General features: G+C 37.3%; 1 protein-coding gene across 3 annotated transcripts in view; it reads left to right on the forward strand.

The window, feature by feature from the left end:
* Nucleotides 1–17539, forward strand: part of CCDC50 (coiled-coil domain containing 50) — a 67178-nt gene that overhangs the window by 25027 nt on the left and 24612 nt on the right. For all 3 annotated transcript variants that reach the window (XM_059920777.1, XM_059920779.1, XM_059920778.1), the window contains exons 2-5: nt 1748–1810; nt 2655–2781; nt 5834–5924; nt 13669–13786. In XM_059920777.1, the coding sequence (XP_059776760.1) occupies nt 1748–1810; nt 2655–2781; nt 5834–5924; nt 13669–13786 (399 nt within the window). The remainder of the gene's footprint in view (nt 1–1747; nt 1811–2654; nt 2782–5833; nt 5925–13668; nt 13787–17539) is intronic.

Consider the following 17539-nt stretch of genomic DNA (forward strand, 5'->3'; position numbering starts at 1 on the left):
CATACCTTTCTGCTCTAATAACATAAATTGAAGTGGCTTTTAAACTTTTTAAAATATTCATTCTGAATATTTGTTTTCTATGAACTAAATCCATACGTGTCTTAGACATTTAATTAATTAATGTTAACCAGCTAAGTGTTTTAGAGAATGCATGTTGGTCAGTATAGAATATCTTCTTTCAGTCTGTTCCGACTGTGGTTTACCAGAGTCCAGGAGGGCTGGTTGTCAGGAGCAGAAACAGCTCTTGCTTGCTGAGAAACTGACTCCCAGCCTTGCCACCGGCAAACTATGTATATAGCCTTAATAAGCCCTTTCTTCCTTCTGGCCCTTATTTTCCTTACCTATTAAATAAGAGGTTTAACTAGCTCTTCTTGAAAGCACTTTCATTCTGTGAAATATTGGGGAACTTTGACCTCGGCCTCAAGTTGTTAGAATTTGCTGAGAATATATTGGATGTAAAAGAACAGGACTTTCTATTGAAATTGCTGGTTTTGTAGTTGCATTTGAGCCAGGGCTAAGTAGGTCATATTCGGTTTAACATGATTTTGGGGCAGAAATGATTTTTCCATCTTAAAACCTTTTCAGAGTAATCTTGATGTCTCCAAGCTCTGCCTGCTTTTTAGTTGCATTATCTCTCAGCGAGGGACAGGGCTGTGTGAATGTGTATGTGAACATACATAAGCGCTAAGAATGGCAAAGGAATGTCTTTTCATTCTGTTTTAATTAAATGTCTTCACAGACAAAGTCAGAGCTGCAGAAAGAAATCTGTAAACTCTGGTAAGCCCTAGAGGACAGTTTCATGAGTCTTACACATTGCAATAGTCTGAGGCTTTGGGAACTTTCCTCTTTAACGTGAGGTACATGTTTGGAATAGAGTAAGGATATATCACCTAAACTACACGTCCTTAAGACAAACAAAACAGCATTTTTCATGATAAGAGTCCTTCATATGTATGTTTGTTTTAAGAAGCAGAAGTTTAAATTACAGTTTGGGGTGGAATGGACCTTTAAGACTATCTCTTCTTATTTGTGTCTAAGAAAGTAGTCCAGGAAACGCTCTTGCCTGGCTCTCCAGATGGAGGCAAAGTTAGGGGCATATGCCTGGTACCCTGCAAGGTTCCCACTGTCTTTTGGTTTGCAGGCTCTCTTTAGGCAGCTCTGTATTTAGAGAGACCTAGAGAACCAGTTCTAACTCGTGTCTGAGGGTGTGGACCCATTGAAGAATGTGACTACACTTAAAGTAGAGATCTGCTCCTGCCTAAGGGACTAATAAAGGTGTGTTTTTCCTTAAGAGCACCAGGATACGCATAAGTCTCTGGGAAAGGATCCTCTGAATCCCAGATGGCTTAACTCCTCTGACCATGCAAAAATTCAGATTTTTCTCAGCTGCAGTATGTGAAACATTCTTGTCTCTTATTATTACAGCAGTCCTTGCCCTCTTTTTATAGAAGTGGATTAGAATTTCTGGGCCTCTGGGTTCTGATTCTGTGATTAATTTCCTTAGGCTAGGGACCTAACCATTATTTTGTGACAGCTTGTTCTTGGCCCTGAGCAGGTACTATGTGGGTTTTTGTGAATGAAAACTTTATACTAACTAGTCACTGTTTTGTGCATTGCGAGTTATAAAGTTGATCATCCTAAAATATTAGGATGGAGTCTTTGAAGTCCTGAACAGGATCTTTTTCTTTTTATGTTAAAGTTCTACTAATGAGCCTTCCTGTCTGCCCTTCTCCCTCATCCTCTGCAGTGTGCCGAGATTTTGCTGTCCTGGAGGACCACACCCTGGCCCACAGCCTGCAGGAACAAGAGAGTGAGTAATAGCCCTCTGCGTGCTCCTTCAGTTTTCTTTTTTAGTGGTAGCTTGAGGCAGATTTCTCAGGGAGAGGCAGGGAGAAAAGAGAGTCATCGGGCTATATCACCCATCCATCCTGAGGGATCTGTCTAGGCAAATGACACCTCAGTGAAGAATGAAATTCTGGGTGTTTTGAAGTCAGATAGCTGCTAGGGATGAGAAGACTGTTGTATCGGAGGAAAAGAGGGACTTGAACCATTTCCTTTGCCTTAGTGCTGTAGGAGGGAGATAGTGGTTATACATGCATCGGGGGCGTGTAGAAGGCTGGCAGAGGGATGGGTTCCTTCCCCTAGGAGTCCTGAACATCTTTTCCCAGGCGAGGGCAGTGTCTAGATTGTAGATTTTTCTGAATTTTTATGTATGTACTCATGAAAAGTAAATCTAAGTTATATGTGTTATACAGAAGTACGTAAGTATGACTTTGTAATTTGTGAATCATTAATTCGTGTGTCAATATAAAAATTCAGTATTGAAATAGTATTTTATAAATAAGGTGGCAACTTGTGGAGCAGAAAGAACACTGGCCCTGGTTTTCGATTATTTGAGTAGAAGTCCTGGCACTGCCACTATTTTATCTTGTGCCCAATACAAATTACTTAACCTTTCTGATTCTCTTTTTCTGCAATGAAAAGATGAAAATAATAACTCCTGTGCTGCGTATTATATAGTGTTATTTAGAGCATAAGATGAAATGATGGATGTGAAGCCCTTTTTAATGGAAAGGCTCTTCTTAAGTTTATTCTCAGGTTTACCATTAATAAGCCAAAGCCTTATAATTCCTCTCTCCAATTTTACTATCCAGTTGAGCATCATTTGGCATCGAATGTTCAGCGGAACCGTTTGGTCCAGCATGATCTCCAGGTGGCTAAGCAGCTTCAAGAGGAAGATCTGAAAGCTCAGGCTCAGCTGCAGAAGCGCTACAAAGACCTGTGAGGACTTGGAGATTGGGAGGGCATCATGCCCGGACTGGTTTTCTCTGTGGTGTCAGCAACCAGGGCAGGGAAGAGGACTCTCCCTCCATCTGTTCCTCTGATTCCTTTCACTATTAGATTACAAATCCTACAGTGACAATCCCATAGTTTCCTTTGAATTAAAAAAATTGTCTTTGTTGTTGGAATACTTTACTAGGTTTTGGGACATGTGGATTCTGGTGTGGACTCAGCACTCTTCACTGATGACTTTGAGTCATTTGGTCCACCTCTCTGACTCAGTTTTCCTTACCTGTACAGGGGGGAGATGATCTCTGTCCCCTCTGCCTCCTGGGCTTTTGTGGGGAATCCAGTGAAATACTGGATGTCAAAGAACTTTATGAGGTCTGTTGGGTTCCTTTATTGTTTCCTAGCAGTGTTTGCTACTCCTATTTTCCTCGAACCCCTGGCTTTTCTTTTTTTGTGGCTGCGCCGCACAGCTTGCGGGGTCTTAGTTCCCCGACCAGGGATCAAACCTGTGCCCCAGCAGTAAAAGCACCACGTCCTAACCACTGGACCACAGGGAAGTCCTAAACCCCTTGCTTTTTTTTGTTTGTTTGTTTGTTTGTTTGTTTTTTAACCCCTTGCTTTTTAAGTAGAGGCAGAATCTTTTGGAAAGCTCTGAATGGTACCCGTAGTTCTCTTCATAACTTCAGTGTCTGACCAAAGTTATTTCTCTGTCTCCTCCTAAATGGAGAGATCATGTCTAAAGTCTCTTCCAGCAAAATGACTTTTTATTCTTTTTAATGTCTTAAAGGCTCACAGAGTACATTTCTTCTATGAGAGAGGCTCCTATACCTAAATCTCTAATGGTGGATTTAACCACAAAATTGTTTTGAGGAGGAAGGGGTAAAGGAGGAAGTGAAGGGACCCTTCTATTTACTTTAGTTGTCATGTTTAAATAAACAGGATAGCCTATTATTTTTGCTGCCTTTGAGGAAGGGTTTTGCTATTTTATTATTTTCAGAGAGGACTTCATTCATGATTTTATTCAGCTTCCTTATTTTGTACATAAACATTCTTACTGGCTCTTGCTAATAACTCTGCCACCATGAAAGGCACCAGAGAGCACAGATATGAATAAAACATAGCCATTGCCTTTAAGGGACTCAGGGAAAAATAACTCTGAGCGTTTGCCAAAGCGACACACAAATTTGTGAAGCATTCCATATTTTTAAAACTAGATTAATAAACACTTTTTGGTAAGTTTAAAAAAAAAAAGTAAGTGAATGAAAAGAAGGTATGGAAATAAAAAATGAGTAGATTTTTATTTTCAATTCTGTGGTTTGAATGGTTCAGAATCCTTGAATGTTAGACCTGTAATATGAAGTCATTAAGTCCAAAAACTTTTATAGCTGATAAGACGACATAAGAGGGCATGATTCACTGGTTAACAGTGGCAGGACTGGAAATCAGGTCTCCAGGCATCTTGTCCAGTGATTTTTCTACTGATTCTAAAAAAGCTTGCCATTTCTGCTTCTGGCCTGTGCTCTCTGTCTTGTATTCCCTTCCTCCCTTTCTGTCCTGTATGTGCGTTATACACATACATACATACCCCCATGTGCTCACACATCTACTTTCATCTACACCTATTTCCAAACATGTTGAAAGTGACCAGTTCTTTATACAAAGGAGAATAGTCTTCATCCCCTCAGTTTTGTTAGAATAGAATGTGTGGATTTCGATTCCTCCAGAGAAGTTAGGCTATTGCCCCCCACACCCAACACTTTTCAGTTACAAAAGACTGCCATTAAACATGGAATATACAACCAAGACTAGATTAACTGAGTACTTTAAGTTCAACTGGCAGGGGGAGAATAAGAGGAAATATTTGTGTAGCAAACGAACTGCATACATAAACCACGATTGTAATTTTGCTCCAGCATCTTTTTAGGTAGTGAACTCTAAACATGCCTGTATCTCTCTCCTAGTTAGCAGTTAGATAGTGAACTCTAAACATGCCTGTATCTCTCTCCTAGTTGCACTTAAAGGTTGTAAAGGCTGTGTAAAGGCTGGCTTCCCAGCACTGTCACACTCTAGAGTTATAAGCTGCCCAGTGACTTTTCTTAAAATCTGCAACCAGAAGACTTGTGTACCTGTAGCCATCTCTGAGAGATCCAAACCCCACTTTCTGTTGGAACCACTGTTTCATAGGTGCTGTTTTAAAGGATCTATTTCTCCCACCAAAATGATTTGTCTTGTTTCTCCCACCAAAATGTACTGTGGGCTTCCGAGTGCAGGATGGAGATTTATTTATTTTCGTATCCTCAGTATTGAGCGTGGTGCCTGGATGATAGCAGGTGTTGTTTGAATCTTTTTGAATGCACAAATGCCAAAACAAAACAAAACTGTGGTAGCAGCAGTATTACAACATTTGGGTTTTTTAGTGGCCAGAGTATTAAGAAAACTGGCATCAGCCACTGAGGTTTCTCCTGGGACCTAAAGCTAGGGAATATACATTGGGTTTTTTTCCCCCCTTTTTAAAAGTTTTATTGAAACTGAAAAAAAATGCCTCTAATTAAAAATTTTATAAAAATAATTTTAAAGTCATACCACCACCTTTAGGTGGCCACAGTATTATTGACATTTTAGTGAACTCACTCCCAATTTTTTTCTGCATACTCTGTACGTATTAGGTTATTTGTGGACCTTATTCTCATAGTATACATCTCCTTTGAGGGAACATGCCTGTCTCTGTAAAGCGACCCCAGTAGGGTGAGGTGACATGGTAGTATAGAAAAAGCCTGGAGCTTTCCATTGTAGTGTCTGGGTATTGCATTTTGATTCTACCACTTATTTTCTCTGCAATCTTAGGGAAATGATTCCACTACTCTGGGCCTCAAGTTTTTTCATCTGTAGGATATGACAATATCAACCTCTTTGCATCATTATTGTGAAGATTAAGTGAGATAAAAATATGCACTGGCTCATAGTGAGTATTCAGGAAATTGTGTTTAGGAAAAAGTCACTCCTTATGTTCTTTATTCATGTTGTTTTCACCTTTGTGTTTTAGTGAACAACAAGACTGTGAAATTGCTCAGGAGATTCAGGAGAAGCTGGCTATTGAGGCCGAGAGACGACGCATTCAGGAGAAGAAGGATGAGGTACAACTTAGTGAATGCCCCTCCACCCCACAGGGGAGGACTGCTGAGCTCCAGAGCTGTGACTTTCTGTATTCACGGGCTCACTGTAGGGTTGCTGGGTGGGCAGCAAAACTCTCCCCTTTTGGGGTGCATAGTCCAAGTGTCGCCCTCCATGAACCACTGTTTATTGCCCTTTGACCAGTTATTTAAGTGGTGCAATCTTAAAAGATGATAATGGATAACTTGACATAAATTGTGAATTCGTTTCCGTAGGGCTGCTGTAACAAATTACCACAAACGTGGCTTAAGGCAATAGAACTTTATTCTCTCACAGTTCTGAAGGCTGCAAATCGAAATTAAGATGTTTGCAGGGCCATGCAACCTATTAGGAAAGACCCTTCTTTGCCTCCTCCTAGCTTCTGGTGGCTCTTGGCTGTCTGGCATTCCTTGGCTTGTAGTTGCATCGTGTCAGTCTCTACCTTTATTGTCACTTGGCCTTCTTCCCTGTATCTTTTTTGTCCTTTTGTTTTCTTATAAGGACACCAGTCATTGGATTGAGGACCCACCCTAATCCAGTATGATCTCCTCTTAATTATATCTGCAAAGATCCTATTTCCGAATAGGATCATGGTCTGAAGTTCTTGGTATAAATGAATTTTTAAGGGACGCTTCAGCTCAATACTGGGTGTCTGTCTGTGGGTTATTCCCACAACTTTAGGGAGAGCAGACCTTGAGTGTAGCCTGAACAGGAGTCAGGGACTGTTCATTGCTCTCATTCTTTTTTGTTAATGGTTTCACTCTCCTGTGATACGCTGCCTCAAAACAATGATCTGTGTGATTCTGTATATATTTTTAAACTGTGTTGTTTTTAAAGCTGAAAATGGCTAAAATTAGCAGTAGTATATGGTTTGTGAGAAGACTTGAATTTGCACTTAATGATCACTTGCTTCTGTGTTATGTTTTCAGCATTTCAGATGGTTCCTTTTCAATTTGCATTGATTCTTTGTCTGCTTTTTTTACACCTATTGTGCTGTTCTTGGCCATTGTCTTGATTAATAAGGAAAAAATGATTTATTATTTTTGATAGTAGAACGACCATATGGTATTTTGCATATTCAGAAATACTTTTCAGGGTTAAAGGGGTTGCTATTAATAAGTACATAAACTGGGACTCTCCTGGGCAAACTGGCACATACGATCACCCTATTAAATAGATACAATCAGAGTTATCAGTGAACCAGCCTGCATCTCCTGTTCCTACACTGAGCCATCCTTGTTCCTCTGGAACTCCTTGTTCAATGCCAGGTGAGCGTGAGACGCCTGGTGTGAGTGTATTTAGCTATTTCTTTAAGAAACAAACCATGATTATGTGATGATCAGAGTTGTAAGTAGGAATTAAGGATTCCTTTTCATCCTTCCTGTTGGCAACACAGGAGCTCTTTCTTACTACAGGATGTGTTGCATCTCTATAGTCAAGACTGCCTTGGAGATGAAACTGGCAACTGAAAGAAGGGATTATGTTTTGTAGACAGGAAAGCTTCTATTTTAAAAATCACAGAGTAATGAAGTTGGCTTCTTATAAATGCTACTGGTGTCCTGTAATTCCCCCCCCCCTCCCCCCACCCCATTCGGGGGAAAAACAGTATTCGGGAAACCAAAATACTTTATTTTACGCATGTGGAATCTAAATAGCAATCACAATAATCTCATTGTTATACTATATAAAGTGTGTAGTGTAGTGAATAACTGCATTTCTCAGATGAAGAAATTAAGTCTTGAAGAAGTAAATTACTGGTCCCAAGCTACAATAAGATGCCAGAGAAATGTCTGTACAGTTCAGTCTCCTGACTGACTGCCTCTGACCTGGATATACTGTGACACAACATAGAACACAGAGACTTTGGAGTTAGACTATCCTGGGTTTGAATCTTACCCATTTAACTTTTAGCTGAGACTTTCAGCATCTCACTTAACCATGTAGAACCTCAGGTTCCAAATTGAAGAAGTCCATGATAACTCCATACTTACCCCAAAGGGCTGTTGTGAAGTTTAAATAAAATTATGTATATAAAGTCTCTGCCACATATTAAATTAATAGCTGCTCTTTCCTTTTTGCTTTCTTGCCAGGTGTTTTCCCCACCATTCTGCCCCTTACAATAACTCTGATTTCTCTTATAGGGAGATAAGCGTGAAATTAGAAAGGGGAAACAATACACAGGCTTAGGTGTGTTCTAGTATGGTCTGATCTGAGGGATCTTCAGGAGTTTATGCCTTTACTGCCCTCCTACTACATTGCCTTCCACTACTGTTTGACCTACTGAAATGTTCCCCCTTCCCCAGTGAGGTGGAATGAGAGATGAGAAATCCAGTTGTGGACGTTTAGTGAGACTAGCCTTTAAAAAACTGCTTTCAGACTTTTTTGACTTTTCACTGATGCCTTAGATTAGATGGCTGTCCTGCCAAGATGTTCTTCTGTTGTAGAAAAATGTGACTTCCAGCTGACTAGTATGTTGTTATATTAAATAAACAAAATCTGCATTAGTAAAGTTTGATGTTGAAGGATGTATGATAATGCTTATTTATTTTAGTCCAGGGTGCCTAATAGGGGAGACTAAGACAACTGTGCTAATTTTTCTGGCCAACTTTGCATTGCCTGTTACTCATCAACTATCTGAATTCTCCCCCTCCTCACCCCGCCCCGTGCTCTTCTGCTTCCTTGTAGAGTCTGCTTAGCTAATGAGTTCTTACTGAATGGCAAGGCTGTGGAAAATTCCTCTCTGGATTTTCACCCAAATCTCTTTTAGAGATTTTTGGGGTCAACTCTCTTGGGTAGTTCATAGTCCCCCAAAACAACCAGACGTAGAATCCAAGGCCCCTTTCCTCTTGGGACAGATTTTTTTCTGAACAACATTGTTCATGAGTAGAGTTATATGACTTTGTGTGGGTGAATTAGCATGTCTAGCTTTGTTATGGTATAATTTTATTGTGTTTTTTAACAGAGCACAGATGTAAGGAAGGTAGCATTTCCACTGGGGAGACAGATGTAGAAAAGTTTAAAAAAGGTCTTTTGTATTCTTACCAGCATTGTGGCCTCTCCCTCCTTCCTTTCCCTCCCTCTTTTCTCTCTTTCCCTCTTCCTTCCTTCCTTCCTTCCTCTTGGTGCCCTGTTGAAGGGGCTTGTAGCCTTTGGTAATACTGGACTGTATGAGTTTGTGATTAATATGGGGGGATTAATTTTATTGGGATCTTTCTCTTTGGTCACAGCTTTAGCATTTGTCAGTGTTGTTTAATGAAGCCAAGAAATGTGTGTTTAGTTGATTTAACTCAGTTATTCTTAAATAAAACTCTTAACTAATTGTGCGTGAATGTATACATATGTGTGTCTTTGAACCTAGGTCCAAATATATGTGAATGTGAAACTATTTTAGCGAAAACCTTTTTTTTTTTTTTTTTTTGCGTAAATAAACAGTAGCATGGCCAACCATGTTATGAAAAGTCTGTGGCACTAGTCCAACAATTTGGAGCCATTTATAATGTGAACTGTTCAGGGATAAACTTAGTAACCAATTTACATTAAAAATTAATCTAGTGTGAGCCATGGTACTTTTTCATAGCATTCTTAAGGTCATTAGAAATTTGTGTTCTAAAAAAATATTTATATAAGTGGTAATATCTAGAGAATAGCTCAGATAATAATAATTTTAGCAATTGAAATTTTTTCCTATGTTTTGGCACTTTAGAAACAGGTTTATACATATATAGCCAGACAGGGGGAGTGAGTGGGTGGCTTCTGGTTGAGAAAATTCTTCTCTCTTTTTATCCTAGTTATATTGATGTTTTTATAACAATGGAATTGGTGTTACCCTCTTATTCTGGTCTTATAGAGTAACCCTTTGGGTTTATTCCTGCTTTGAGTTCCCTACTGAGTTAGATGTTAATATATTAATTGCTAGTTAATAAAAGAAATTTAGCAATCTAATGGAATGGCTTCCTTTTTTTTGTTCTTCTGACAGTCATTTGACAATCACATTTTCAGATCTCCTTTAGATTGTCTTTATACCCAAGATTTTCTCATTTTGAATCCCAGTACTATTGTATGATAGAGGTGAAAACTTTAAGGGGGAAGTAACCCTGATATAAAATCAAATAAACCATAAAAATACCCTAAGGGATCCAGCACCACAGTTCAGTAATTTGTCTTCTACTTGAGAAAGATGCCCGGGGTTCCTCTGGGTTCCATTGCACCTTGTTTGTATGAATGCTTCTCTTAGAGCACTCATCTTTGCGTGTCTTACATTAGGTTAATCATTTTTCTTCTAGCACTTAATAGATAGGAACATTAACGATATTGACCACGTATCTTGTTTCCCTATAGGAGGTCTCTAGCAGAATGTGTGACCCATTGAAGGGAATCAGTAAATCTATGTTTCTCTTAAAATAACTTTCCTCTAGCATTCCAGGGATCCTTACCTGTGCCCTTACTTATGCTCACAGCTTCCAGTTTTCCAGAGTTGAGTGTTATTTCAATAAATGTATTTACTAGAAAGTCTTCTATGCAACAGAGTTGTTTCTACATATTAACCCAAAGTAAGTCTACCTGATTAATTAAAAAATAATTGAGTGTGACTTCAAAAGGGCTTATGAGTTCTTTTAGATTTTTATCCCCCAAGTTATGTTTTATTGAACACTAGTTTCATAAGGTTTATATTTTTTTATGTAACAAAAAGGCATCCGTCACAAAATAAATTTGGAAATTCCTGGGTTACAGGAAGATAACAGGTTACTTTTCTTTTATCCAAGTGTCAAAATGAGCTAATGTGTTTAAAGAGTTAGATATAATACATGTTTTCTATTGAATGCTTTCTGGTTTTTTTGGAGAAACTTTTGATACCAGTGTTCTCAGAAACAGAGCTTGGGAAATGCTGTTCTAGACTAACCTTTAACAGGAAGGAAGCTGAAGACTAAGGAGGTTGTTTATGTCAGGGGTGACTAAGCTGCATCCAAGCATTGTGACTAATAATTGCCATCTTCAGCTTGTTTCAGGGGAATTTTTTTATATTGAAATCACCTAACTAAACCCATTGTGCAGTAATGTTGGAAAGCAGGGAAGAAAACTGACTTGGGCTAAACCACGGTTTATAATACAGCAGCAATTTTCCTTTCCCTCCTTTATCCTTTCCCTCCTCAAGTCTAGCTAGCTGTTCTTGTTCTTCTCAGACAGAAGAAGCTTACTCAGAAAAGAGCTGAGAGGTTAGAAGAGCAAAAGGTTTGGGTGCTAAGGTGCATGACACATTATGATTATTATTATTCTACTTGGTTAAGAGCCCTCCTTTTGACTAGCTAACGCATTGTACAAAAGGGGCATCACCTTTGTTTCTCTATGGTTCATCTTTGGCTCTTCACATTGAGAAGGCTTATTACTGTGTATTCATTAGGACTAAATTCAATAGCAGCAAAGCAATTATGAAGTCCCTGGAGTACAGTTGAATAATTTCTACTGGCAGTTGGACCTGGTAATTTTCCTTTATATTTTTATTCAGTTATATCAAGGGAAACTTTTTGTTTTCAGTAAAACAAACCACTTAGGAAAATGAGTGTTGGGTGCTTAGTAAACGTGACAACTCAGGGAAGTGTTTACATTTTTCTTCCTACTTTTACAGTAAAATAAATAGGGATTTGGGAAACTCTGTAACAGATGTTACTTTGGGGAGAATAAATTATCTTCTCACACCTCTCTCTTTTCCTAACTGACTGGTATATTGCTTTGCAAGACATCAAATACAATGAACCTGGCACAGGGAATGGCACCTGGTAACACTCCCAGATTTATTAAAATGGTGCATTAGGGTGTCAAGACATTTGACTTTAAGGTTGAGTAGTTCAGACCTTTTATTTTACAGATAAAGAATTCAGGCCCAAAGAAATCCATTTTAGTAGTTAATGTTTCTCTCCCAGTGTCTCTAAAGCATCTCTGACTTGAACTGGAAGGGAAAAAGAAAATCATCATATTCTTTAGGTTTAGGGGATTTTTTTCCATCAAAGTATTAGATATTCAGACTTCTTTGCATGAAAATTATACTTGTGTTTTAAGTGGGATTGTGTTCTTTACCTTTCATTCTGAGCTGCAGTATTTTGTGAGTGCTTTTACATGGTTTACTTATCAATATATATGTATATATTTTACAGACTTATGAGAAATTTCCAGCATAGAAATCAGTTAAAGGATATATGTTAATAGTATATTTATAAGTTTGAATTTAGGCATGTACTTAACATAAAGTCAGATTTGTAAGGCTTTTTTTTTGTGAACATTAAAAGCCTAGTATATGGATAACATTTGCTAATTTACCTAGCCTTAGTATCCAACTTATTTCTACACTGATATAAGAGAAATTGAGTCATTCAGATGAATTTTATTTGCCTTGCAGTCTTAGTATATTCTTCACTTTGACTTATTCAGAAAATTACAAAAAGAAGAATAGTGATTAATTCTTGCCTCAAAATTTGCACCATTTACATCTGAGCACATCTTATATTCCTCATTGTACATATAAGGAAGTTAGCCCCTCAAACTACCTATGGCTGTTATTACCGTTTGCATCGGTGAGTATTGTTGCCGTATTTGTAAGATCTTTAAGAATCTGATGATGGCTAGGGATCTTCTTTCCAAAAAAGTGTACGTGAACAAAGTCTATGTGCTATTTTATTGGGCCTTTCATAGAAATAATCTTTAAATTCAGAACATTGTCACTTTCTAGCTCAAAACCTTTAGGAACCCCTCATCCCTTACATTACAGACGCCAGACTTCTTAAGATTGTCTGTAAAGGGCGCCTATGATCCAGGTGAGGTTTTTTAGCCTCACTTTTCTCTGTAACACCCCACATCCAGTGTTCTAATTGGACTATTGGTTGTTCCCTAGATTGACGCCCATTAAAATATTTATAACTTTGCTGATGTTGTTCTCTGTTCTTCCCTTGCCTGTTGGAATCCAGTTCTTTGTTCAAAACCTAACATTAATGCAAAGCCTTGAACTAATCCGTTTGAGTAGAAATAATATTCCCTCTTTTGTGCTCCCATAGACATTTTACCCTCTTTTTTGAGGCATTTATAATTTAGTTGTATTGCAGTTATTTGTATATACCTTTGTTTTCATGGGGGGCGGTAATCGTTTAGGGGACGCAGTCAGAATGTTATTATTCATCACTCAGTAACTGCTAAAAACTTGCCTGGAGATAGAGCAGAGGGGAGACAGGAGGAAGACTGTTTTCTCTTTTTTATTGATAGTTAAGACAGTGGTCCTCTAATGCAAAGCTAAATCAGAATCAACTGAAAAATTCTTTTAAAAACGTTTTTAAATTACATTGTAAATACAGTTTATAAAAGTTTAGAGATTATGGTACTCTTCCTCATTCAGACTTAGTGAATCATCATCTTGGAAAAAGGGCCCATAAATATGTATTTAAAAAATTCTGTTCTATAACCAGCTTTAGGAACATTACATTTGAATGTCTTCAAGTTGAGTTAGATTTAAACTCAATTAAAAAAACCTTTCCCTCTCATCTGGATCTTGTGCCCTTCCTATTGAGCAATCATCTGTGGCATTTGGACAGAATGAGCTTAACAGCAGAACGTCTAGAGAGCCTAGCTGGAGGCAGAGCCACAAAAGCCTGGCAGTGGAATGTCAGACCATTGACCTGTAGGGTCACTGTATGGAGTTTGTTCATTCTCTGGTAATATTTATTTCCCTTTTCTTTGTATTTGCAGGACATAGCTCGACTCTTGCAAGAAAAAGAGTTACAGGAAGAGAAAAAGCGAAAAAAACACTTTCCAGAGTCCCCTGGAGCCAATGCTTATGGTGATAGTTACTATTATGAAGATGGAGGTAAGTTCTTACATCATGACCTACTCTATCCTTAGACTCAGTTGCAAGACACCCCTTTAAATTTGTCTGTAAAGTGACCCTAGGGCCCCTTTAGATTTGTGGTGGAATTTTATCTTATCTAATAAATTCATCTGTTCTTTAGTTGGATGACCAGAGCCATTTTTATGGCTGTTAACACTTGAATATAGTTTAGGAAAATTTGGCATGCATTCTTTTGCACTGTTGCTACTTGGAATGTTGTATTACATTCTAAGCACATAAACTGGGGTGTGGAAAAGTGGTATATGAGTCTCTGGGCTTGATCTTTCTCAAGGAAATCTGGGCAGTACTGTTTGAAGCAGCAAAGTGGCACAAATAATAAAGGAGGTACACGATTTATCAGTTACTGGATACCAAAGCTTTTTTTCCATGCTTCTTATCTTTTAAACCTAGGCCAATGGGTTAGCCTGCTGATGACAAAATTGAATTTAAGATTCTCTGTTCATTTTTTGCTCTTGATGCTGTCTTTGCTATTTGATTACCATATAGAAAAATTTCTGAGATAGAGAGATCCCTTCTCTAGTGCTTGCTTTTGCAATGTGGTGGTGGTGGTGATGGTGTGGTGGTGGCACTTGTGGTGGTGGTGATTCTTTATCTTAAAAGTGTGTTGGGAAATGAGTATTGGCAAATATTGTTCAGTCCTTTTTAAAGATCTGTCAAAGGAAAGACATCTCCTATAGTTTTTAGTGTCAGTATTTATTGTAGTTCAGCTTGGAGACCATACTTAGGATACCAGCTAAATAAAATCTAAAAGCAGCTTCTAGAGAGTAAAGATTTTAAGGTCAGTAATCCCCAAGTTCCTTGAAAATTAATTGTCAATTGCTTTTCTATAATTTCATTATAAAAGGTAAGTAGGTATTTGTCTTTGATGAGTAGAATGAAAGATACATATATGTAGGTGATAGGATTATTATAGTTTGAGTCTTGCAGTCACATTGTTCTAAATCTATCCTAATCAGTAGAGCTCAGCTCTATAACACAATCAGTAAGCAGGTTGATTCTCTACTTATTGCTTGGTGTGCTGTTCTTCCATATGTAAAATGCTCAGCTCTTTTTTGATAGCCATTTTTCTTATGCTGGTTTCTCTAATCAAATGTGATACATCATTTAAAAAGAAAAATTATTGCCGTATTTTTCTGTACTAGAGGTCAGAAGGTAAAGAGTTACTCGTCAGCTTTAATTAAAATCTTAGAAATGTGGTCTGGCATAAAACATTAGGGTGGTAAGTAAATTAAGTACACTAAAGTACTAATTTTAGCATTCCTCTATTAAAACCTTATACTAACTTGAATTGGGACTCAAACCTGGTGGTTTTGACCAGAGTGCTGACATACTGATTCATCTCTCTAGACTGTGTTAAGAATTCAGTGGATTTTCAGGGACACCTAAAATTTTTACAAACCTCTATTTAACTGCTTTTGTAAAGTTATGGAGAATGGCATATATGCTACTTTTTTGGAGCTGGGGGGGATTGGTTAGAGAAAACAGTGACCTTCTGAGAATGTGCCTGTAAAGTACTGTTGGAATTTCTCTTCAGTTGTGTTGTTGTCGGGAGACGATGTATCACTGAACACGTGATCTTCATTTATATGCCTTTGAGTTAGACTAAGTTGAGTTCCACAGAAACCATATTGCAGTCCAGCTCATATTTACAAAGCAGCCTTATGTTCGTTGCAGTGGTCCTTTCCCAACACATAAGGGATATTCTTTAATTGTACTTCTTTGCGTGCAATATGATTTTTGTCTGTCTTATAATAATCACAGCAAATCATTACAGAAGTGGTCGTTTTAGCTTTCATTTTACTTAAACTTTAATAAATTAACCTTTTAAGAATAATCATTTATAGATTTTCTACAAATCTTAAATTATCCAAAACATCTGTCAGATTTATATCGATTGAAATGGTATATCTTATTCATTTATGAATCCATGTTTTTTTTTCAAAGCCACTTACCTGTATTGCAAGCATATTAGAGACTTTAAGTCATGGTCTTTGGAGTCATTAGACCTTGATTCACGTTTCATCCATTCCTTAGAAAAATTGTAATGTTAAGGAAGTTGTCTACTGTAATCACTGTAAGCCTTTTTCTCATCTCTAAAATGGAGATTCTAAAAATAAATCCTTCACATGGATGTTGAGAAGATTAAACAATGTAATTTTTCTGAAGACTTATAAACTCTAAAGTACTATTATTTATACATATATTAATGTAATGTGTGTACTACATAGTATTTTGTCTATTTAAACAAAAATCATTTTATTTTGAAAGACAAACATGGAAGCACACAAATTAAATGTTTGCATACATATATATGCAAACATATATATATATGCAAACATATGTGTGGGTGTATATATATGTATACGTATATACATATATATGCATGTATGTATTGGCTATAAGGAAATTAATTATATTTGCCAAATAACTTGGTCTCAAGAAACATAAAAGTCTCAGTCCTTAACTGGACTGGGTTTTAAAAGATTCAGACAGATTCCTCCACCCCTGTCTTTTTTTTTTTTTCTTTCCCAGGTTTAAAGATATCACAAGTGATCACAATAAATATTTTTTCCTGTCAACTCTGTGAAAACGTAGTGACAGCTCTGTTCTAATTCTTGCAACACACTTCCCTAAAGTAAAACTACTAATATTTGTTAACTTTTTAGAAAGAAGTAAAAATAAAAAACAAAACAGTCATGACTTGACACATCCATGTTGAAAACAAAACCTTTCTTGTCTCTTTTTGGGCTTAAAGGCAGGCTTCACTCCTGCAATTTTCTGTGGGAACATAGGTATTAACACTAAACCATTGTCTCCTAGTTGTGGTCACCATTTATGTAGCTGGTCAGTATTATGTTAATTCACGGCAGTAGTTAATTGATTCTTTCTCAGCTGTCAAGATACTCCTAAAATAACAGTTTGGTTAAAAGAGTAGATACTTTATTACAGAGAGTAATTGTTCTGTTTCACTTCTGCTTTTGTAAAAAATAAATTTTACCACAAATTATGAAGATAAATACCCCTACAGACTTTTTAGAAGACAGATTTTAATTTAGATGTCATCTCTGAGGCAAATGTTCTTTTCTTCTGGAAAGCTCAAGAGGAAACAATTTGGAGTTTTTAGTGGAAGCTTATGGCATAAGAGATACATTTAACACATCTCCCCTACCTCTGTTCCTTCATTAGATAACAATAACACACTTTAACCAAAACAAAAAACCCAAAACAAGCAAACAAAACCCCTAATAACTAAGGAAATTTATGGTCGTTTATTTTTTCTGCATCCCACCCAATTACGGTAGCTGTTTCAAAAGCAGTTCAGCAAGTGACTAATTCCAACAGGGAATCTTGGCTATTTTAGCAATCTTCCACGGAATTAGGATTTCTTTTTGTTACTTCCCAATTAAAGTAAAAGTCTTAGAAAATGTTAAAATAAATATGCTCTTGCAATGTGCATTGTTAATTTACTTCCTTTGTTTTCACAGTTTGCTTGTTCTTAAATGAGACCTGACAAAAAAGCACCCATCTGTGTGCTGTTTCTGCAGTTTGTGTTAAACTTAGGCACTTGTATATTTAGCACATATTGTATTTTTATAGCCAGAAAACAATATCATAAAGTTTTTTGAAATGTATTTAGGAAGTGACTCCTTTTTATGTATTCTGTTATGACATCTCTTTTTAACTTTTTTCCCTCTGAAGAATTTCAAGTAA

The sequence above is a fragment of the Balaenoptera ricei genome, chromosome 4, assembly GCF_028023285.1.
Source record: "Balaenoptera ricei isolate mBalRic1 chromosome 4, mBalRic1.hap2, whole genome shotgun sequence".
Taxonomy (NCBI): Eukaryota; Metazoa; Chordata; class Mammalia; order Artiodactyla; family Balaenopteridae; genus Balaenoptera; species Balaenoptera ricei.